This window comes from Kogia breviceps, chromosome 14, assembly GCF_026419965.1.
Source record: "Kogia breviceps isolate mKogBre1 chromosome 14, mKogBre1 haplotype 1, whole genome shotgun sequence".
Lineage (NCBI taxonomy): Eukaryota > Metazoa > Chordata > Mammalia > Artiodactyla > Physeteridae > Kogia > Kogia breviceps.
Genome location: NC_081323.1, coordinates 89,597,498 through 89,620,838, shown reverse-complemented (window position 1 = coordinate 89,620,838; position 23,341 = coordinate 89,597,498). Strand labels below are relative to the sequence as shown.

At 58.7% G+C, this 23,341-nt stretch overlaps 1 protein-coding gene across 2 annotated transcripts in view; it reads right to left on the bottom strand.

Annotated features, from left to right (window-relative positions):
• MAD1L1 (mitotic arrest deficient 1 like 1) overlaps window positions 1–23,341 on the bottom strand; it is a 318,455-nt gene that overhangs the window by 294,416 nt on the left and 698 nt on the right. For both annotated transcript variants that reach the window (XM_059038555.2, XM_067012804.1), the window contains exons 2-9: window positions 21,505–21,667; window positions 18,087–18,227; window positions 15,545–15,724; window positions 13,005–13,129; window positions 11,903–11,984; window positions 10,504–10,634; window positions 10,224–10,338; window positions 8,091–8,152 (exon numbers count right to left, since the gene is read on the bottom strand). In XM_059038555.2, coding sequence (XP_058894538.1) covers window positions 8,091–8,152; window positions 10,224–10,338; window positions 10,504–10,634; window positions 11,903–11,984; window positions 13,005–13,129; window positions 15,545–15,724; window positions 18,087–18,227; window positions 21,505–21,654 — 986 coding nt within the window. In that variant the 5' untranslated portion in view covers window positions 21,655–21,667. The remainder of the gene's footprint in view (window positions 1–8,090; window positions 8,153–10,223; window positions 10,339–10,503; window positions 10,635–11,902; window positions 11,985–13,004; window positions 13,130–15,544; window positions 15,725–18,086; window positions 18,228–21,504; window positions 21,668–23,341) is intronic.

Genomic DNA, 23,341 nt, shown 5'->3' with positions numbered 1-23,341 from the left:
AGGGGGTTGCGATGGGTTCAGAAGTCCCCAGCCCCCGCCTGCACTCTGGGGGAGGGAAGCTCACGGCTCTGGGGCCGTTCTCAGGGAGCCTGGCCGGCGGCTGACACCTCACAGAGGCACAGGCCTGAGGGAGAAATCAAACGTGTTTCAAGGCCCCCTGCAGACTGCAGGCTCCCTGAGAACAGCTCGTGGGGAATGTACGAGGCACCGAATGAACCAACAATAAAAAGGAACACAGCTGAGACCAAGGCATCAGCAGGCGGGACCAGAAGGGGCCCCTGCTCACAAGCCCCCGCAAGGCCAAAGGCTTCTCCTTCCCCCTCCTCTCGTGCCTGCAAAGAAAACACACCAAGACCAATGAAAACGACCCAGAAGCGCGACGGCCCAGCTACCTTCCCGAGCAGCCGCAGCGCTGCCTGCATCGATCAACCCAACACCTAGGTAACGAGGAACTGCCAACACAGTCACCAGGGTAATAAGTGCGTCCAGGGTGGTCAATAAGACCCGTTCTTAGGAAGAAATTGCGCACTCCCCCTCGCCGGCCTCCTAATTGGCCTCACACATCAGGGGAAACTAGTCACCAGGACTTGTCATCTAGCCAGCCTACAAATGTTTTTGGGAAACGTCCAGCATCAGCACTTGTCAGTTCCCAGCTTTCACTCCAGATGATGGGTCAGCAGTTTTGGGGGGGTGCAGCTGTCAGGCCTCAGAGCCAGCAAAACCCGCCTGCCTTTCCGTCTCCCCGGCACCCGCGTCCTCTGCAACCCTGCAGCTCCGTCACACCTGCACTCACAGTGGCAGGTACTATGCTCTCCCAGCCGGACTGAAACCAGGCCAGCTGCAGGCACAAAGGGACGGGGAAGGAGCCAAGCCACGGTGGCACCCTTGCCACGAGCAAACTATTCCCTCTATAAAATTAGAGGCCTGGCGACAGAGGGACTCAACAGGCATCCCATGCCTACTGAATAAGGATCCCGCCAAGAGGAGGAGTTGCTAAGAACTCCTTCTCAAAACCCAGCCACTGCAGATTTCCTGCCCCCCCCACTCCACTGTGACCTGACTTAGAATCTCTGCTAGAACCTTTGAAAGCATGCTGCCTGGAGCAACTGATGACGCTCTCACACTGTGACTGAAAGGTCAATTACAAGTTTTTGGAAGGCAATTTGGTCAAACACATTTATCTTTTAGGTAAAATGAATTCAACTTCTAAGAATTTATCCAACCATGGGCTTCCCTGGTGGCGCAGTGGTTAGGAGTCCGCCTGCCGATGCAGGGGTCACGGGTTCGTGCCCCGGTCCGGGAGGACCCCACATGCCGTGAGGCGGCTGGGCCCGTGAGCCACGGCCGCTGAGCCTGCGCTCCGCAACGGGAGAGGCCACGGCGGTGAGAGGCCTGCGTACCGCAAAAAAAAAAAAAAAAAAAAAAAAAAAAAAAAAATTAATCCAACCAAAACAATGCTGCTTATTGGTGGGGAAAAAACAAACAAACAAACCCTGGAAATATCCATCAACAGGGGAATGAAGTAAATCAGAATCCATCCATACCACGGAACACTGTATAGATCCTGAAAATAATTCAGTAGGCCTATCTGTGCTGGTGCAGAAATACTGTCAGAAATGAAGTGGAAAAGAGCAAGGCTGCAGGGTAATAGTATAGAATGAGAACTTCTTAGGGGGGTGGGTACATAAAGAGGGTAGTATGACAAGGAAAAAATTTTTTTAATTTTTTAAATTTTGTATCTATATGAGACAATAGATGTTCACTAAACTTGGCGTGGTAATCATTTCATGATAACGTGTAAGTCCAATCACTACGCTGCAGACCTTACACTGATACAGTGCTGTTTGTTGATTACATCACCATACAACTGGAAGAGAGCTTGCACGTGCACACAACATTTGTAGAAAGATGCTCAGGAACTGATCAGGCGTTGCCTAGAAAGACGGCCTGGGGGTAAGAGCGCTAACACCCCGCTGCCCACCCCTGGGAGCAGCCCTCAATCCTGCTCTGAGAACGGCACCCCCGGGCGTAACGAGAGCACCGCGTGATGGTACCAGACAGCAGTGACACAGGGCAAGGCCGGGGGAGGCGAGATGGGGAGGACTGAAGACCACGTTCACTCTGCACCTTCCTCCTCTGCAGAGCTGGTGTTCACCACGAAACCACCTGCCCTTCTGCAGCCCACACCCGGCCTCCCCTGGTGACACTCCCACGGCGACACTCCCACAGCACTTGCGCCAAGTCCCCAAGATCCAGGAACACTGAAAAAGCCTGGGCTGGTCCCAGCTGCCCACGGGGCTTTGACAAGCCCAAGAAATGGTTCCTTCCCCAAATGAAGGCTTTAAAAAGCATCCCCACCCACTCCTGACTTCAGCCCAGGCCACCTCCTAGGCCGTTTCCTTCCCCTCACAGCTGTCAGGGGCGCCGACTACTCATCCTCCTCGGACCAGCTTGACTGAAGCGCGACATACATGCAACTGTGCAGCTGCTGCTGTGACAGTCACAGGTGAGGGCCCCCCAGGTCCCCAGTCACATCCCAACCCAAGACTTAAGGAGCCACTCACCCTCCTTCTGTCACAGGCCAGTTCTGCCTTTTTTTAAATTTCCAGTAAACGGCATCGCGCAGTGTGAACTCAATGAGCCGCCTTCTTTTGCTCAGTGCGATTCACGTTTCGGCACACAGCACCCGTCCCCTCCTGTTTCTTGCTCAGTGACGTTCCGTGCCCCTGACGGACACCGCGCTCGGTTCTGTGTTTGGGCGACCGTGAGTGAGGCTGCTGTGAACACTCACACGAGTCTTCGAGAGGCCACGCGTCTTCACTTCTCTTGGGCCAGTAACCAGGAGTGGAACTGCCGGGTGGTTCCGCCCACGTACAGAAGCTGCCCGCCTGTGGCCCGAGCAGCTGTGCTGTGTCCCACGGCGCCACCAGCGCATGAGAGCTCCAGCTGCGCCACATCTTCCCCAGGTCGAGAGCAGTGCTGCGCTGCGACCTTAATTTGTACTCCTCGCTTCGTTTTTAATTAATTAACTAATTAATTAATTAACTGGGCTGGGCCGGGTTTCGGCTGCAGCAGCGCGCGGGATCTTCAGCTGCTGCGTGCGGGATCCCTGGCCAGGGACGGAACCTGGGCCCCCTGCGCTGGGAGCACAGACACAGTCTTAACCACTGGACCGCCAGGGAAGTCCCCATGCTCCTCCTGGGACTAATGACACCGAGCATGTTTCATGTCCTTTTTCATCACGCGTGTCTTCTCAAAGTGATCTGTTCAAAGTCTTTCACCCATTTTTTTAATGTGGTCATCTTATCAATTTGGAGGAGTATTTTCTGTACTGTGGATAAAAGTCCTCAGTCAGACACACATGTTGCAAATATTTTCTCCTAGTCTACGTTTTGCCTTATTTTTTTCTTAACTGTGTCTTTTGAAAGCAAAAGTTTCTAATTTTGAAGTCTAACTTACCAATTTTTTTCATCTATGGTTCATGCTTTTTGTGTCCTAAGAACTCTTTGCCAAACCCAAGCTTCCAGAAGTTTGTTTTTACATTTAAGTCCCTGCCCCACTGAATTGATTTTGTGCACAGTATGAGGTCTCTATTGTACAGATAGAGACCTCACGGTGCTGCTATTTCAGCACCATTTGTTGAAAGACTCTCTCCCGTTGAAGTATCTCGTCACCTTTGACAAAGATCAATCGGCTCTACGTTCTTAGCTTGTCCCCGGACTTTCTATCCTGCCCTATTGACGCGCACGCCCATCCTTACGCCACGGCCACCCTGTCTTGATTAATGCAGCTCAGTGTGCCTGCAACCAGCTGCTGGAAGCCCTCTAGCTCGTTCTTCTTCCAAACGCTGACAGCCGTTGTAGGTCCCTTCCATTTCTACAGAGATTTTAGAATCAGTCTGTCGATTTCGCCCCAAAAATCCTCCTGGGACTCTGACTGGGATGGTGTGGAAATCTGTGAATTGTCTTAACAATACCGAGTACCCCAAGCCAAGAACACGGTATCTCTCTCCAGTTACTTACACCGTTATCAGGTTATCCTTCATTTTTCTCAGCAACATCTTACACTTTCCAGTGTACGGGCCCCATACGCATATTTTGTTAAATTTATCCCCAAGTATTTCACAGACACATCAAAGCGCGTCCCCTTTCAGTACCTTCAAGTCATCCGGACACACCACGCTCCCCAGGAACGAGGCTCAGCGGGCGACAGCCCTGCGCACCACTGGCCACTCCCTCAGTCCAACCCTCAAGGCCCTGGGACAAGAGCGTCCAGACGCCAGACGCAGCCACCCTCCTCCCCACGCCAGTGCCTGCAAGTGCACGGGCCCCACCTCACCCATTCAGGGCATTCCCTCGCACCCTCAAAGCCCTGATGTCAACCTGCCCCCGACTCACATGACCCATGTGCTGGAGACAAGGGATCAGACGACATCAAGGGTGGACAAGCTCGTCTGGCAGATAAGGACACTCGGCCCAACAGGCTTCCCTATAGGTTTGCACTGGCTGACCCACCAGCCAAGTCACCCCCACCGCCCTGTTATCCCCGGGTCCTCACGATTTAAGAAATCCCAAACTAGGAAGAGGGTGACCACTGTCGTGCCATGCGGACCCTTCTCTGTCCCTAACCTCTGCCAAGACCACAGAGCTCTCTGCAGGTCCCAAGGTCGCAGGGAGCCACGATCACCAAGGGGGGGCGGTGCCACCTTGTGGCGGCAGCTCTCAGAAACCCACAGAGACGCTGGACGGCAGCCAGAGCCTGGTATCATGGCAGGCCCCAAATGAGCAAAATTATGGCAACACCCTGACCGAAAGACCCAACAGGGCTTCCCTGGTGGTGCAGTGGTTAAGAACCCGCCTGCCGATGCAGGGGACACGGGTTCAAGCCCTGGTCTGGGAAGATCCCACGTGCCACGGAGCCCGTGAGCCACAACTACTGAGCCCACGCGCCTAGAGCCCATGCTCCGCCAAAGAGAAACCACCGCAATGGAAAACCCGCACAGCGCCACGAAGAGTAGCCCCCGCTCGCCGCAACTAGAGAAAGCCCGTGCACAGCAACGAAGACCCAACAAAGCCTAAATAAATAAATAAAAATAAATAATTTTAAAGTATGTAAAAAGACGCAACAGACTCACGCCTGCCAGGGCAGGCCAAAACACCCTCCCAGCCCCTCGAACCTCTAATGCCAGGGCAACTGCTGAACTCCAACTTCTGCTGTCCGCTGGAGCTGGCTGAGCACACTTTGGGGAGGGGGTCCCTGGACTAGCAGGCCTAATCTCACGTCTACACGCACCCACTCACAAACCTGTGTTTTTGTGGGGAGAAAGTATGACTTTCATCAGATTTTCAGAGATTCGTGACCCCATGGTGAGAAACCAACGTTCCAGAAGACTCTTCCATTTACAGATGTGGAAACAGGTGTAAAAGAGACCCCAGGGCTTCCCTGGTGGCGCAGTGGTTGAGAATCCGCCTGCCGATGCAGGGGACATGGGTTCGTGCCCCGGTCCGGGAAGATCCCACATGCCGCGGAGCGGCTGGGCCCGTGAGCCGTGGCCGCTGAGCCTGCGCGTCCGGAGCCTGTGCTCCGCAATGGGAGAGGCCCACGTACCACAAAAAAAAAAAAAAAGAGACCCCACAACACACGGGGGCTAAGCTGGGGTCAGACACACGTCCAGCCACAGTTTAACAGGGTCTGAGATGGCCCCAGTCACTCCCGCTGCACTGAACACTGTGGAAGTGACAAAGGGTGTCCCTCAGCTCCCGGCGGACCCCACCTCCGCCCACCAGGCAGGGGCCCCCAGACGACGTCACCTTGGAACACTGTGCGTCTCTCCCTCCCACGCCCTCCCCTCTGCAGGGACCCCACACTGCAGCAACGGGCCCCCAGCCTCCCCCTGTGTCCGAGAACCCTATGCCCGTTTCCCACCCCCATACTCAGTTTCAAAAGATGTGGGCTCCACCAAGTTACCCTCCCTGCTCAGAAACCGCTAATAACTGCCCCAAACCTGGCAACAGAGAGCCAAACCCCTCACGGTATCTGTGGTCACACAGAGACGCAAGTCCAGCGCTGGAGAGGCGGGCTCGATGGGCCTGGGCTCAGCCCAAGCGTCTGCATGTGCACCAAACTCCCCAGGTGATCCTGCTGAGGGGCCACGCTTACACCGCAAGCCTGTGACCCTCCAACCGCCACTCGACACACGTACCCACGTAAGCGGGGCAGGAGTTGCCGGAGGTGAGGGCCCGCCCCAAACGCCCTAGTGGGGACAGGCAAGGCAGGGCGGAGGAGCTAAGGTTTCCGAGGGGCCCCCAGAAGCGGCCCAGGAACCACCACCACAAAGCACATGAAAAGAAGGCTCATCTTTACGGGGGCTCCCACCAGGAACCCCAGGAGATGAGGACAGCCAGCCTCACCTCACTGCTCTGCAGCGTGCACGGCACCCGGCGCACAGGGGCGTCTGACCTCCACCGGCACAGCGAGGCAAGCCCTGCGGCCCCACCCAAGGGCAAGGGACTGGCCCGGAGCAGCGCGCCGACTCGAAGAGGGGCGCCCTCACGGGCGGGAGAGCAGGACGGGACTCCAGCCTCCGCGAACCGCCTGTTTTCCCTCCACAAACGCGTGCCCCCCTTTCCTGCTGACCCCAAGCTGCCAGCAGGCGTGGGCAGCCCCCACCTCCGCCAGCGCTCCGAACCACCCCTTCCTCCCGCCTCCAGGGCCTGGTCACTAAGGGCAGGTGGGGTGAACACACAACACGTGTCAGCACGGGACCAGCCCAGAAGCCCGCGGGCGCAGGCCCCAACCACGTGCCTGCCGCTGGGAGGTGGGCGGCGGTGGTCAGGTTTGGAAGCGGGACCAAAGGGTCTCAAGGAGCAGCTGCACCTTCCATCGTGTCCAGCACACTGACCCTTGCGTCATTCTGGCCAGAGACGGCAGCCGGCTGCGCGCCGGCCCTGCTGCCCTGACAGGCGTTCAAATGCTCCAGCAGCTGGTGCCGCCAGGTGCGAGAGGGCCTCTGACCTCCAGCACAAGAAAAAAGTCACGGAGCTTTCTCTTCTGAGGCGAGCCTCCCTGGGAGCGGGAGGGAAGCTTCCCCACGAGTTCATCAGCCCAAAGAAAAGGAGGAAACACAAAACATCTAGGCCTCGCTGGGGCCAGCCCTACGTGGGCCTAGGTTTCGCAGGTGAAGTTCAGGAGGGAACAGCCTACTCTGTCCTCTGAGACTCAGCGAGGCAGAAAGGAAATGAAGGGGCACCTTCAAGTGACAGACACCTGGAGTCCGTGATGAGACCGAACTGGTGCAGGTCCCAGAAGAGCAGAGTTAGAGGCCGTAACTACAGGACAGCCCTCCGAGGAGGCTCTCTGCCTCGGCCCAGCTTCCCAGCGCAGCAGGAGAGACCCCCGGGAGGACACAGCCTGCACGTCACACAAGCAGATAAACAGAAAGCTCTTCAAACGCCGCAGGCCCCAGGCCTAATCCTAAGAACCCATCTCCCACCCCCCAGGCCGAGACGGGAGCAGCGGGCAGAGTCGGCCTGCAGGGGGAGCAAGCGGCGGCGGGACCCGGGGGCTAAGGGCCAGCAGCGCAGCGACGCGGGAGAAGGGGCAGCGGCCCCAGAAGGACAGGCGGCAGGACAGAGGGATCCGGCAGCGGTGGGAAGACGCCGTCTGGCAGCCCCACCTGCCACTGACCTGCCGGCGTCAGCTCGACAGACAAGCGGAGGCTGCTGCAAGGGCCTGATGGGAATCGATCCTCCTCTACCCTGCTTCCCTTTCTGCCCCTGAAGACTCAGTTTATCTCTGCTCGTTACAACCACCTAAAAGAAATGACTTCCCTCAAAAGCAATTACTTCCTCAGTATAAACAGAAGAGCCCTTCGGGAAAACCCAACAGTGCAGGGCCCACGCCTGCCGACGCTCTGTCGAGCAGGCCCCGTCCTCGGCGGGGAGAGCCCCTACTTCCATCTTCTTCAACCTCAGCAGCCGCAGGCAGGGCCTCTGCTGGACGGAGCCGGGCTGGCAGGGCCCATTCTGCCAAAGGCGCCGGCCGTGCGGAGACAAGGTGGGGACCCTGTGGCCCCGGCGCCCTCCGCCTACCTGATGCTCAAGCCCGTGGTCTGGTCCAGCCTCTCCCAGCTCTGCAGCTTCGTCAGCAGCCTCTGCAAAGACATGGAAGCAGAGCCCTCAGAGCGCTGTGCCCGTCACGTCCGTGCAAGCGCCGGGCCCTCCCACCTCCTCCACACACGCACCTCGACCCCCAGCACAGCAGCACCCCACAAAACCGACGACGTCACCTCCCCGATCCTCCAGAACGGGCTGCCCTGATCGCTGAGCTAAAACGCAGAAACGCGCCCATCCGTTCCAAAGCAGACACGTTGCTTCCCAACCGCTGAAGCTACGCTGCATGCTTAACAGCTCATTCATTCCTGGCTCCGTAACCTCAAGGTTCCCAGCAGGCCGGAAGGACCGCGGGCCGGGGTAGGGGCCGGGGCAGACAGCCTCCTGGACGGTCCTGCGACGACCACCTGTGCCCCAGGGGGCAGACACCACCACGGCCTTGTCGCCCGTCCTCCAGGTGCTCCTCGGGGTGCCAAGCCCCAGGGCAGACAGACCTGGGCCGAGAGCCAAACCCCACCCCCCAACACACACACGCACGCACGCAGGCACGCAGGCACGCGTCGGGCTGGGCCCCCGCGGCCACTGGGAAGAACAGGGGGCAGCGGCGGCGCCCCCACCCGGCCCGCATGCCGGGCCTCCCGCCCTCGTATTCTCACAGCCGCTCCACGCTGACCCGCGTTCCACATCGGAGTCTCGCTCCCTTTCTGGACCACGTGCCTTTGTCTGGCCTCCCACTCCTTCCCGGGGCCGAGCACAGCGCTGTGCAGTGCACTCATTCAGCCACTCAAGTACTTCCAGACCCCTATCGCGTGCCGGGCACAAGACTGGTTAATGCATCTACTACTACAGCGGACGCTGAGTCAGCGTTTGCCACTGTTTGAGCACCTTACACTAACTCATTTAATCCTCACAACCCTACAGGAAGACACCCGTTCCCCGTTACGTGGGTGGACAGAGAGGTTAAGTAATTTGCCAGGGTCACACAGCCAGCGGGCACGCAGCTGCAGGGCTGGAAACCAGGCAGTGTGATTCTACATGCGGAATCTTAACCCATTTCAAGACAAACTATATCCAGAGAAACACTGCTGGACCCCGGCCCTGTCTTTTCAGGCTAAGTGCCCACAAAAGCCAACGCGAGAGGGCTTTGCGCTCCAGACCCACGACGCCCCAGCTGGCAGCGAACCCGCGGGGGGCAGCTGACGAGCACCCCAACCAGACGGCAAGCTACAGGATGTGGTGACACGGTTTACGCCGGGCAAACCAGAAAGGAAGGTGACTGAGGTCACCCCAGGGAAGCAGTGTGCAAGGACAGGAGGACCCCGGGCCTGGGGCCGGAGGCCCTCGAGCTGCTCTGCTCAGCAAGCGAACAAGGATGCTTTCGGCGCCGACGCCCACGGCCACCTCTACAACAACCCACCAGAGGCCCCGATGAGCCCCGGCAGCAGCCACAGGGAAAGGAAACCCAGCACAGGCGTCTGCTCACACCCACGGGGGGGGACAACGTCTGTTCCAGGCGCCACAAGCCGTCTCCTCTCTCTGACTCAGCGTCAGTGCTACTGAAACAAACTACTACGAACTCAGTGGCTGAGAACGATACACATTTACTGTCTTACAACTCCGGAGGTCAGAAGTCCAGCAAGGGCCTCACCGTGCCCGGCCAAGGGGTTGCAGTGCCACACTCCTCCTGGATGCCCCGGGGAAGAACCTGTTTCCTCGCCCGTTCCAGCCTCCAGAGACGCCCACGTTCCCTGGCTCACGGCACCTTCCTCCATTCGACGCCACCAAGAGCAGCAGGCCAGTCCTCCTCACCTCACGTGGCCCCGACCCCCTCCACCCCCCTGCGGCCCGTCAGGACCTGTGAGAACACTGGCCCAGCTGGGGGCCAGCAGGAGCCCCAGGGGAGCCTCCCTACCCCAGGCTAGGGGTCAGCACCCTTCGATCCCCTTTGTCCACATTCTGGGGAGCAGGATGGGGCTGTCTCTAGGGGTCGCTATTCTGCCCACCGTACTAGCCCAGCGGCTGCCACATTTTAGCTGAACAGCTGGAAGGTAGGACTGAAACACCCAGGGTCTCCCCTAGCCGGCCACAGGACACCCGCGGGGACCAGCTCACCTCCTTCTCCAGCTCCAGGTCGACCAGGGTTTCCTGCATCTTCTCCTGCCGCCCCAGCCTCCGCTGCAGCCCCTCCAGCTCCTCCCGGAGCAGCCCGTTGGTGTCCCGCATCTCCCTGGCAGGGCCAGAAGCACAGTCACTCAAACAGCCGCACCGCCGGGGACGGTGCAGGAGCCCCTGGAGCCCGCACCCGAGGGGGCCGCACACATTTTGCACACTCGCGCACACACCACCACCACCACCACCACCACCACCACCGCCACCACCGCGGGCCCCTCACCGCAGGCAGGCGTTCTCCTCCCGCAGATGCCGCAGCTCCCTCTCCATCGTGGGCAGCCGCACCAGCTCAGACCTCATGTTCTTCACAACGGCGGCGTCCTGCTCCTGCAGGGACAGCTTCTGCTCCAAATCCTGATCGAGGCCGGAGACAGAGGGGAGAGAGTCACGGACACCTAACCGTCCCAGATCCACGGTAACTCCCACGGCCCCGGCCCCCGCCTCTGGGCCGGCTGCACCTCTGCGCGGTGTCCTCGGGGGACACTCCCAGGGCGGCCCCAGGCGCCACGTGCCACGCCGCCTGCAGGGCGGGAGCCCGGCACACGCCCGGCACAAGGACACGCGGCGAAGGCTCTGTGAACCGACACCCACCCTCCCACGCTGGCTCTGCTTGCCACTCCCGGGGCACAGGGCCCTGACTGAGTCCTTGCACGGTGAGGACAGCCTGTCCACTACAACATGTAGTCCCCGGGGACACATGGAGCCACCGAGGAGACTCGTCAGGGGTGAGTCACAAAATAGGCTAAGAGCACAGGACCAGGATCCGAACATCAGGCAGTCGTTCAACAGACACTACGAGGCCCAGCTCTGGGCCACATACTGGGTCAAGCAGCGGGGACACCATGACACAGAAGACAGATGAGGTCTCTGCAGGGAAGGGTGTAGAAAAGACGGACATCAGGCCGTGCAGGCAAGTCAATACTGAGAAGCGGGCCAAGGAATCAGATGGGCGGACGGGGCAGGGAAGACGTCACGGGTCGTGGGAAGCAGTGAGGGCCGGGGAGGAGAGACGGAAGAGCCGCAGAGGACGGCACGTGAAGACCGGCGGCGAAAGCGAGCCGGGAGGTCCGGAAGCTGACAAGACGGAGCTGGGGTACACGGAGCCAGAGCACGGGAGCGGGGCCCGGTGCGCGGACGTGGCTCTAAGGGCAGCGGGCAGCCGTCACGGCTCCCCGGCCCTGTCCTCCCGCAGAGAGGCAGCACAGCCTGAACTAGAGTCACGGCGAGCTGGCTCTGAGACGCAGCTCAGTCACGCACTAGCTGTGCGACACCGGGCAGGCCGTTCACCCTCTCCGGTCCTGTCTGATCATCTGCACAGCAGTCCGTGGTACCTGAAGTTATCATACGTTTACTTTCTACTCTGTGTGCTCTATTCTGACCTTCGCCCAAAAGCATACGAGCTTCCTGGGAGCAGAAATACACACCCCAGCACCCGGCACAGGGCCTGGTACATAAGGAGACAACCGACATGTAAACGGCTACAGTGGACACAGGCAGCTAACTGCCCCTCGATGCCACTGAGTACGCCCCCAGCTCAGAAACGCCCACGGGTCGCGGGGGGCTGAGCCCAGCACGGTGACATCGCCCACGCACGGGCCAGGCACTGAAAGGGAGCAACTCACCCGAACCCTCTGCTCTTGGTCCGCCCGTGCTTCCTGGCCGGCCTGGAGTTCCTCGACCTTCTGGCTAGCTTCCTGCCATTTCCTACTCAGAAAAAAGTACATCGTGTGCAGAAACAGGCACGTGGTAAAGCCAGCAACTGCCCTCACTCTAAAAGCTCTCCAGCACAGACACACACTCTCATACACGCGTGCACGCACACTCCCACACGCTCCCTGCAAGGACGCCTCAGGGTCCAGGGCTCAGCCCCTGCTGGTGGCTCTGTGGCCTGAGTCTCAGGGCAGGTGGGTAAGTCCAGACCACCTGCGAGTTCTCTCCCCTCCCCACACCTCTCACACTAGGAGCTTCTGCCGGCCCTGGAACAGCCAAAGCCAAGGACCCGCTCAGGACTGACCCACCCACCCCCAACCCTGCCCCATTCCACCGAGTGGCCAGAAGTGCCCTAAGACAACACCTGCTAAGGTAGAGGCCCCGAGCTTCGGGAGAGCACTGTCTTCTACCTGCATCTCCAGGCGAGCTCGTCCATCCTGCCGCACCTTTGCTCAGAGGGCTCCCTCCCCAGGAACGTCCTTTCCCACCCACGTCCCCCCTGCCCCAGGGCACGTCCTACGCAGCCTTTAAAATCTCGCTCAAACCTAACATCTTCCCTGAAAGCTCCCTCCAAGCAGCCATCCCACCCCCAGAGGAGGGAAGAAATGATTGTTCCCGCTTCTTATTCTTAGAACATTTGAAACACCGCCGTGTTCTGGCACTAAAAGGTCCCGGCTTCCAAGGCCTCAGTGTTTCCCAACAGCCTGTGGGCGGGAGGCCGGCACACGAAGGGCGCTCGCGGGTCCTCAGAGCTTCCGTGCGCACGGCGCTGGGGAACGCTGGGTGCTCCGGCCACAGAGGCCACACACGCAGGAGAGCAAGCCTGGGCCTCGCGCAGGGCTAACAAGCGGACACCCAGCTCGGCACGCAGCCCGGCAGGCTGCAGGCCGACTGTATCCAGGTGGGCGGCTGGCCAGGCTCGCCTGGCCGGGGGCAGAGACACCCACCCACCCCCACGCACCCCCACGCTCGCCTGGCCGCGGGCAGAGACGCCTGCCCCGCCCCCACACTCACCTGTGCTGCAGCTCCAGCTGCTCCTTCAGCTCCTGCCTCTCAGACTCCAGGCGTTTCACCTGCATCTCCTGGTTCATCACGCTCCACTGCAGGTCCGAGAGCCTCCCCTTCAGCACACTGATGGTCTGAAAGCGAGACAGACAAGAGCCGGGCTCCTCCCCTCCTGCTCCGGAGGGCGGAGGGCAGGGCGGAGGGCGAGGACACAGCCATCTCCTCCTTCGGAACACGTGACCACCCCTCAACCCCACCCGAGCCCTGCCTCCTCGGCGGCGACCCGCAGTCAGGCGTGACGGCCTCCACACCCGCGCCCCGCATCACCCCTTCCCACCCGGCGTGTGCACAGCCCCCCAGTCCGTGGCGGCCCACACCCGCTCTGTCCTCAGCCCAGCATCCCTTCCCTAACCGCCCCGCCCCACCACCGCGCCCCCGGCCCAGCCGTGCACGTGCACGAGACGCTGCACGGGGACAAGCCGGCCACCCGCCAAGAAGTCAGAAGTGGGCGCTGAGGCTGTCCTCGCATGACACCACGGGAGCCACACACAACGAACGGGAGCTGCACGAGTGCCGCGGAGGCTGAAGCGCACCCAGGCCAGAAGGGGCCACCGGGGAAGGCACAGAGAAGCCCGGGGAGACGGCCCAGCGCGCAGCCTCCGGGACAGCGAGTCCGCCAGACTGACACTGGGGCGGAACCGCAGTCCTCAGCTCGGACCACGCCCTCCGCAGACAACCTTCTGGTGAGAGGACCCCACTTGTGGCTTTCCTGGAGCCAGAGGGCACGCCTCCAACGGGAAAAGGCAGCCCGCTCAAGGGCGCCACTCTAAGCTAACAAGTGGGAACGTCGCCCCGTCAGCCTCCGAGAGCCGGACACCAACCTACAAGCTGAGGGCAAGAGGGCGGACTGGCAAACTCCCCGCAGCGAGCAAGCCTCGCACGGGGCGCCGTCTGCAAACACGGAGGCCACAGCAGGCCCCCCAGGGAGGCCGATGGGAGGTGGGTCTGTGTCCTACCCTCTCATCGACCTGCCTGGTTTCCTTTGTTATAACAGTGACTCTCAATCTGGGACCCAAAGAAGAATGAAGATACTTAAGCTTTATTTAACAATGAACACATCCTTTGCAAACTCCTCCTGAATTAAATAAACGAACAGGCGCTGTGCTGAATACGGGCGTCGGACAGCCCACCGCCTGGAGGACAAAGCTGTGCGGAAGCCGGGCCGTCAACAGGATGAACTCAGAGGGCACGGACATCTAAACCAGGGCACCGCGCGCGACAAGAGAACACAGGGGTGCGGGCGGGAGGTTTACAGACCTAGACTCGGAACCAAGGACGCCCTCGCCACGGGGTGAAAAGGGAGGCGAGCAACGTCAGGGTCTCCGTCCCAAATCGCCACAACCCTTGCCACGCCAGGCCCCACGGGCATCCGCTCTGCACCTTCTGTGCCAAGGGTGCCCCCCAACTGCTCCTCACTGAGCCATGTGCAGGCCACGCCCGCCCCCGTCCCCCAGAGAAGCCTGCAATGGAGCACCGGCAGGCACACACCCACGGCGGGAGGAGGACTTGTCTTAAGGCCACTCACGGTTCCTCTCCTGCCAACATCCACGTCACAAGACAGATGCAGGAGCAACCTTAACATGCTCTCCAGCGCCGCCAAGGCAAAACTAACCTGGTGCCTGCTCCGAAGATCTATCAAGGAGAGAACCGCGCAGACACAGAATACCAATGATCCCGCGGCCCCCGACTCCCTCCCCTGCAGCGTTTCATCTTTTCCTCGCAGCACCTGTGATCTTGAGCAGCACAGCAAAGGGACAGGAAAGGTCAGAGGAGTCCAATCTCCGCAAGCATCAATGTTTGGGTTCTGTTTCTAAGGTTTATACAACCTTTGCTTGGTAGAGACGATAAGGACTACGGTTGATCTACGCTCTGGTTCCAGAGATATTCTCAGATGCTAACAAGCCTTATTAATAATCAAAGAAGTGCAAATCCAGAGGCACATCTCCGGGGGGTGGGGGGGGTGGCAGAATCACAAGTATTTCCAGAAAACACCACTATCCGTGACACACAGAGGTTCCAGTGAAAGTAAAATCCTCAACAATAACTACTAGTAGAACACAGCAACTAGTAGCAAAAACCACAGAGAGAGCTGTAACTGGTGATCTTATAACCCCATTCCTAGGGGTCTGTCCAAACCAAATCATTCAACAGAAACAAAAAGGCTACACGCACGAAGCTATCTACCACGTATGTATCTGTATCAGGGGGTGTGTGTATATAATAAAAACAAAACACTTGAAAATGACCAAAAACAGGTTAGTCGACCACTAAAAATCATAATCACAAAGACTAAAAAAATATTCAACTTACTAACTGAAAACCACAGAATGGAAAATTAGTATTTTTGCTACCATCACAGCTACGCAAGAAACGTAGGCGCACACGCGGGAAGCAGAACTAAACAGCGACGCTACCACGGAGCCAGCGTGCTGGAGGTGGGAGTGCGTCTCTTCTCCGCCCAGAGCGACGGCGGCGCCCCAGCCCCTCACCTCGCCAGCTTCGGCCAGGCCGTCCTCCTTCTCCCGCAGCTTCTTGCTGGCCGCGTCCAGGCTCTGCTGGCACAACCTGTAGCGCCCCAGCTGCTCCTGCACCTTCTCCTCCGCCTCGGCCTCCCGCTCCTGAAGCTGCCGGATGCGCGTCAGGAGCTCCTGGTTGCGGTCCGCCTCGCGCTGCCAAGGAGAACGGCCCGGTGAGAGGGCGCGTGAGCAGGCCGAGCCCACCCCACTCCGCCCTCCGGACAGGACTGAGACCCAGAGAAGAGCCACCGGTAAGGCAAGAGCCAAGCCCACAGGCGAGCCGAGGCCGCAGCAGGACGCCCTCCAAGGTTAGCGCCTGGCCGCAGCGGCGCGACGCCCCGTCTCACGGCGCCCCCCGGGAGGGCGCTCGGCATGCGTCACCGCCACCGACCATGCCACGGTGGCCGTCTGCAGGGAGGAGACGGAGCACAGCGGTCTCACTCCGACCCGACCTTGGACAGACGCCTCTGAGCCTGGCAGCTCCGGCGGCTCCCGTTCCAGTGAGTCGGCACGCACCCCCAGAGAGCGGACGACCGGGCAGGGACAGGGGGCGTGGACAGGAGCCTGCAGGCAGGAGCACTCGACCCTGGGCCCCATCTCCCACAGAGCTTCAGAGCCACCCTGCCCTGGTTCCCTCGAGGGGCCACGTGGCTTGCGCCGGTAAGGGACGCACAGAACTCAGACTCCTCACTCTGACGACCCCTCGGGGTCCGAAGGGTCAAGTGTCGGCCACTGAGGCTACCCTCAGCCCAAGAAGCAAAGGGACCACGGGTGGCAGCCAGAGTCCCAGGGGCAAAGGCACCAAGTCCTAGTTTCGTGGAGCCTGACACTCTGCTGACCTCTGACCTCATCAGGAAGCTGAGTTGCAGAAGCTCCCGCCAAGGGCTGCCTGCCGGGCACTCGCAGGGCCTGCCGTACTCAGAGGCAGTGCCGAGACCAGGACTCTCCGAGCCCGACGGCTAGCAGGAGCTTAATAAAAGCAGGGCCAGGGCCACGGCCTCCTGCTGATCCAGGGTTCAAAGGAGCGACAAACGGCGAGTACAGCCTCCAAACCACCAGGAGGCCTTGAAGCCTGGGGACCTGCCGAGGTGCAGGAGTGAGGTGCTGTGGCTGTGCAGGGGCCCGGCCAGCACGTCACAGGGCGAGACGCGGCATCTCTCCTCGGGCTGCCAGTCCCAAGTGCACATGGGGCAGTGCAGGCAGGTCCCCAGACCTTGGGACACTGAAGTCTCACCATCTCATAGGTATTTCCAGGTGGGAGGGCTAAGATTCCCACCCACCTGCCCTCTCCACCGACTACCAAACCGGCAGTCCCTGAAAAACCTTCGCAGATACCCAAGACTCAAAGGGACAACCTGAAAACCACTGGCTCAGACGGTTCCAGGGCCGTCTTCAGCCAAGTCTACGGACAGGGGGGAAAGGCCTCTCCGAGAGGAAGGCGCAAGTTCAGTGAGGGGGCCCCGGGATTAAGCTCAGTCAGCCCTGTACCCCTGGATTTCCCCAAGAAAGACTGTCAGTGACTCACTTCAATGCTTGCAAGATTCCCACGGCCATTCCCCCTTCCTACCGGCTCGCCCAGGACATCTTTCCTAGGACAGCCCAGAACATCGGCAAAAGCGCCACTGCACAGAGAAGCACCTCACTGAGCAGAATCAGGGCCGATGCCGAGGCAGCAGCGCCCCACCTGCAGTGTACTGGGCTACTGGGTCCACACAACACACCACAGCCAGGGGCCTGCACAGCGGGCTCCGATCCATCCAGTTAGCATCACGCCCTCGAAGCCAGCAGCTATGTCCACAGGGACTAGGAAAGAGTGGGAATATGCCACGTAAGGCGAGAATGGGGCCAGATATCCACCTTCAGGGAAAGCACAGAGGCCAGAGACTTTCTGGTCCAATGCTCTGCCTGAATCTTGGCGGCATTTCCACAACTCATCAGCACTTATTGAAAACCCCTGGCAAAGTGCTGTTAGTCAAAGCAAAGGAAGCATAGAATTTGTGCACTAAGTAAAAACCTAGCATCTCCTCTGGGTAACAGGGGGTTATGCTTTCCTAGCCTGCCCTGGGTAAGGCAAGGGCAACATAAAGCAGCCCCCGAGACTGGGGTTCTTGGCGCTGAGGCCTTATAACCATTTGCGTGAGACCCAGCCTGGACCTGAGACTCTTATGCAAGCCGGTGACTTTCGAGGCCTGTCACCCCCAGGCCACCCGGCATTTGTGCCAGACCTCCACCCCAATTCTCACAGGGAAGAGAGGGCAACCAGGCAGCCAGCGGAGACGAACGCCCACCAGCACCTCACCGGGCAGACGCGGCAGGGCAGCCGTCCCTTCGTGCCGCCCTCCCTCCTCGGGGACACAAAGCACACCTGGGGCCCGACCCGCTTCCTCAGGTGGCCTAAGAAGGCAGGCCCGGGACACCAGGGGGAGAGCACCTGCGCCGCTGGCCGGGCCCTTGCCCCCGGCGCTCTGGCAGGCGCGCGCACCGCGCCCTTGCCCGGGGGCCCACCAGAGCCCACCTCGTAGCTCCTGGCGCTGGCGCTGGCCGCCCGCTCCAGCTCCACGCGGGCCCTCTTGTGGCTCAGCTCCATGTGCGCCTTCTCCCGCTCCACCTGGATGAGGTGGGACCTGGAACGGATCTGCTCTGCTCGCTCCTCCAGCTGGCGGGTCACGTGCAAAGGAAAGACAGGTCCTCAGTGGCTGCGTCAGACAGGCGAGGGGCTCACTCAACACTCCCTCGCCGAGCACCGGCTCCCAGCAAGGCCCTCGCTCAGCCCTGGGGAGGAAGGAACACTGGGCCCCCAGGTGGGAAAGGGGTGCAGGGAGGCAGCAAGACAAGTGAAGGTGACAAAGGACAAAAGAGGAAGGTGCGTTTTCAGATGACAGCGTGGGGGCTTGTTTCCTATGCCGTGTAACAAACTACCACCAACGCAGCAGCTTCGACGCCCCTATACTGGCTGTCGGTTTCGTGGGTCAGAAGGCCGGGCACACACAGCCAGCTTCTCCGATCAGGGTCTCAACATCTAAAATCCAGGCAGTCGGCAAGCTGTGCTCTCCCCTGTAGCTCAGGAGCCTCTTCCACGCTCCTATTTCCTTGCTGGCTGGCAGGCCCAGGCTGCTGTCAGCTCCCAGAGGCTGCCCACATTCCCTGCCACGTGGCCCTCTCCAGCTCCAAAGCCAACAAGGGAGAATCGTGCATGTGTGGAATCCCTTTCCTGCTCTGCATCTCTGACTTCTCTGTCTGATCTCTGGACCCAGATTTTAAGGACTCACCTGATTGGGTCAGGCCCACCCAGGTACTCTCCCTACCTTGAGGTCAACTGATTGGAGCTATTAATTCTATCTGCAGAACCGCAGGGCTACAACACCTAGTTAGTGTTTGATTAAGGGGGAGAAACTGCAGTCCACCAGGGGCCAGCAGTTTGGGGCCCATCTCAGAAGTCTGCGTCCCCCAGAGGGTAGGTAAATAAGGGGGAACTGAAGCTCTGAAGGGCCTCAGAAGACACAGCCAACAGTACCACCGAATCACTGACTGCAAAAGGGCCTTGTCTTCAGGGGGCTAGAGCCCAACCCCTCCAAGAATGGCCTGCAGTCCAGCAAGACAACATCTCCTGGGCACTTAACAGAAATGCAGAGCCTCGGGCCACATCACAGATACCAAATTGGAACCTTCCTTTTAAACTTATCTTCAGGTGATTCATAGGCACATTAAAGTTCAAGATGCTCTGGGCTATAAAAAGTGGTTCTCTTTTCAGTCAGGGACATGCGGCACTGTCTGGAGACACAGCTGATCGTCACAAGAAGGGGCGACACTGTGTCTGCTCCTGGCATGTAGCGGGCAGAGGCCAGGGATGTTGCTAAACATCCCACGACGCACAGGAATGTCCTGCAAAACAAAAAATTATCTAGCCCAAAATGTCAACAGTGCCAAGTGTGAGAAATCCCAGGCCAGAGAAAAGACATTTTCTCCACCCTTCCCCCCCATGCTTTAGAGGCCAAAGTCCGCACTTTCTTTACCCCTCTGATATTTTCTCTCATTTCAACTCCCACCTGTTGACGTTGGGGAGTCCCTAACTCTACCCTCCATCAAACTCAGTCTTCCTAGTCTCACTCTGAGCCTGCAGCCCAGCTTCCTCAGAGGACGGCGGGACCCCAGCTCCGAGGGTGTGGGTACCACGTGGGAGTCCCAGAGACACACATCCATTGGCCACATCTTCCTGGAACATTGACTATATCTGAAGAAAAGTCACTGAACATGTTTTTACATTTAAGCCAACACTGACACATAGCACAGCAGACTATAAACACCTGCACACAGACACAGAAACCTTAAAAGAAAGCAGGGGAGGGGACTAGTAGGCCAGACACTGCTCTCTGCCTCCAGACTGCCCAGACCTGCAGCTGCTGTTCCCTCACCTGCCAGGCATGGCAGGAAAGAGACAGAACACTGACTGAAGTCCTGAGACAGGACAGGTCCAAGGTCAGGGCTCCTAGGCAGGTCCTGTGCCACATGGCTCTCTAACCAGCTCACTCTGGCTACTGCTCTCATTTACTGATCTCCCAACTGGGGTAGCCTTCAGGTCATAGGTGAATGAGAACTAGGGACCCTGGAAATTCCAGACTCTATAGTTCCAACAGGCCAAAAGTTCCCAGACATCTGCATCAATAAAATTATAACTTTCTTAGACCAAAGTTGCCAACTTCATATTCTGCCAGTGAGCAAGGATCAAAAAAACAAAAAACAAAAAAAACCCTATAACCTATGAACACCACTTCAAAAAAAGGTGTTTTAACAACAAAAACTAACATAAATGACCTAATTTCAGGATAAAGAACAGTCCTTGCCAAAAAAAAGGGCAGTGAGCAACTTAGCCCACTAACAAACACATAGTAAGTAATTCAACTATTCAGCAAACGAATGCATACAAACCCACCAGCCTCTGTTTTAGCAAATGTGGCATGGACTCATCGGGCTCCCAGAGCAACAGGAAACCACTGGCTCGTCTGACACAGGACATTATAGCAGAAAGGCTGCAGCAACACAGGCAAGGCTGACAAGAGAGAAGGAATGCAAGCAGAGAAGCCAGAGATCACCTGATGCAGCCCTGACAGGGGCAGGGGTCTGGACATGGCTCAGACACCACGTTCCCTCCCTATGTGGAGCCAGCGATCCCTGCCCCAACTAGCACTGAGCCCACGACTCTTCAGAACCTGAAGTCCTTCAGCAGACCGGAGCCTTTACAACTGTGTCCACAGTGAGCACTGCCGAGAACTTGGAATAAAGTGAAATAAGACTGGGAGCAAAGTGAAGCTATAAAAATCACCCCGTGGCAGACGGCAGCGAAGACGTGCAAATGGCCCCCACCGTCCGAGACTGTCACGTGCCCAACCCTTCACTCACTGCCCTGCCTCTCCAGGTTGACCAAGAGCCTGTGCTTACAGCACAGCCCTGCCATGCGTGACACCATCAAGGCAGCCGGCAGCTGGCTGCACAATTCCAGTGGTCATGTGCCCAGGCAGTCTGGGATTGCTTCCCTCGATGAAATGAATAAACTGGCTTTTGCCAACCCCACCTGCAGTGTCTGCGAGCTCGCTAGTGTCAGCACAATGCTGAACACCAGACCCACGCTGGGGCTGCTGTTATCTCAGGCTTTTGAGCCAGGACAGCTCAGGGCCAGACCGTGACCTCTGGCTATCCTCCAAAACCACGACTGTCCATGTTGGAGATGTGGGAGATGGCCAGCTGGCCTCTAGGCTGAGAAAGCGCTCACCTGCCTCAACTATATGGGAGTTGAAACAGCCCTACCTAAAGTCTCTGTGCGTAGAGGCCCTCATCCTGACACAAACCGCTCCCCCGCACCATCTGGAACTTGAACCAGCCCCACCTAAGAGCAGGTGTCTTTCCCTAAGGCCCCTAACCCAACACACAGCACTCACCTGCATGCTCTGCTGGTACTGCATCTGCAGAGAACCCGGGGCAGAGGCGGAAACGTCCAGTCCAGATCCTCCCTCCACTCGCTGAGAAATGAAACTGTTCAAAGACCTCAGCGTGGATAGGACGGTGGTGTTTTCCCCCAGGTCTTCCATGGCCACTTCCCTTCTGGGGGAAAACAAGGGAAGGGTCACAGGGAGCCTTTTCACGAGCCATCAGCTCTGCCAGCTGCCCGGTCGGGGGTACCTTTGGGCAGTCCCACGCCCCTAACGCTCTCTCGGAGCCCTTGTGACATTTCAGCGGCCGCAAGCACATCCTTTGAAGTTCACTGGGAGCCCGCGCTGCCAAGTTTTCGGAGAAGAAACGGAGGCATAAGAAGACAACATGCCGCCAAGCTGCTGGCCATCAGAGTGCTGACCTGCGCACCAGCAGGACAGACAGACGGCTCCCAAGGTGAGGTGGCCGGCAGTCAGGTGGCACGTCTCCCACATAAGCAAGCACAAAAAGCCTAGCTTCCGGGAATCAGAAACAAAGCACACACAGTGGCAGTAAGGACGGCAACCACGGCAGTGCTAATTATCGGTTAACAAGACGTGAGCAAGCGCCACTGCCGTGCTCAGCCAGGGGAGCACCAGGCCTCCCTGGGCCTGTCTCCTCATCCGTACACCGAGCACCCCACTCTTCCCACTTGTCAGGATTATCAGGCCCCAAAGAAGCCTCCAAACGGCACATGGCACAGCTGTTGCCACTGAGTTTGACTATCACTTCGCTTGTCATGTAACACAGGACACAGCAATCATCACGATGGGCAGCTGAATGAGATCTTCTTACACGTTCTTCTAGAGATGATAGAAAATGAGGCTCCAAAAATTACAGAACTTAGAGGGGCAGCTGGGTCTGGCTGGCTCTAAAGGTCGAGGGTGCTCCACAGGCCAACGTGTGAAGGGCCGGGGACAAGCAGCAGCAAAGAACACGCATGCCCAACCCTGTGCTGACTACAGCCTCACACCAGGCCGTCTACCAGTCAGCTGTGCAAGTGTCCCAGGCACAGTTAACAGCCAAAAGGTGTGCGTTCCTACAGGTGCATACTGTGTTCCCCTGAGGAAAGCAGCCAGCTCTCACTGATTTCCCCTAAGTACCATCCTCCCGTTTGACCAGGGCCATACTTTCCATCCCACGATGGGAAATTTAGCCAGTACACCCTCTTCTCAAGAGCTGGCGCACTTAATACACCAGAATGAAAAGCACGCGTCCATTTTCACCTGCCTGGAACTAAACCACTGCATACGGCAAGCGATAAGGTGAAAGCTCAAACTCCATCCTCTCTATCAAAGACACTCAAATCTTCTAGAAGTCTAGTCACTGAACGTGAACTGCTCTCAACGGAGAGCACAGTGCCTCTCGACTGCCCTCCTTGGCAAAAGGACACCTGAGGGCACCTACAGAAATTACAAGGATGCTCCCCCCTCGGCAACACCACTTCCCACCGCCATGGGCACTTAACGCTGGCCTAAGTTCACCACCCGTTTGTCGGCTTTCTCCTAACTTATACTAGAGGTCAAATGCAACTTCCCGTCCTACTAGCTGCCAGGAGTGCGACTCTGGGCAAGGCGCTTCCCATCTTCCCACCGGTTTCCTTAGCTGTAAAATGTAGTGGCAACTCCCACACTGCTCAAGTGAAGACGTGCGGGCGACAGTGCTGTCAACTCGAAAGGGCGGGACTGGGGGAAGAGCTCCTCTCTCTGCACTGGGCCGTCTGGGGGCGGTGGGGGAGGGGAGGTGCGCCTTCTTCCCGGAGGCCGGGCGGTGAAACACCTCTGCTCCGTGGCCGCCTCCGCCCCG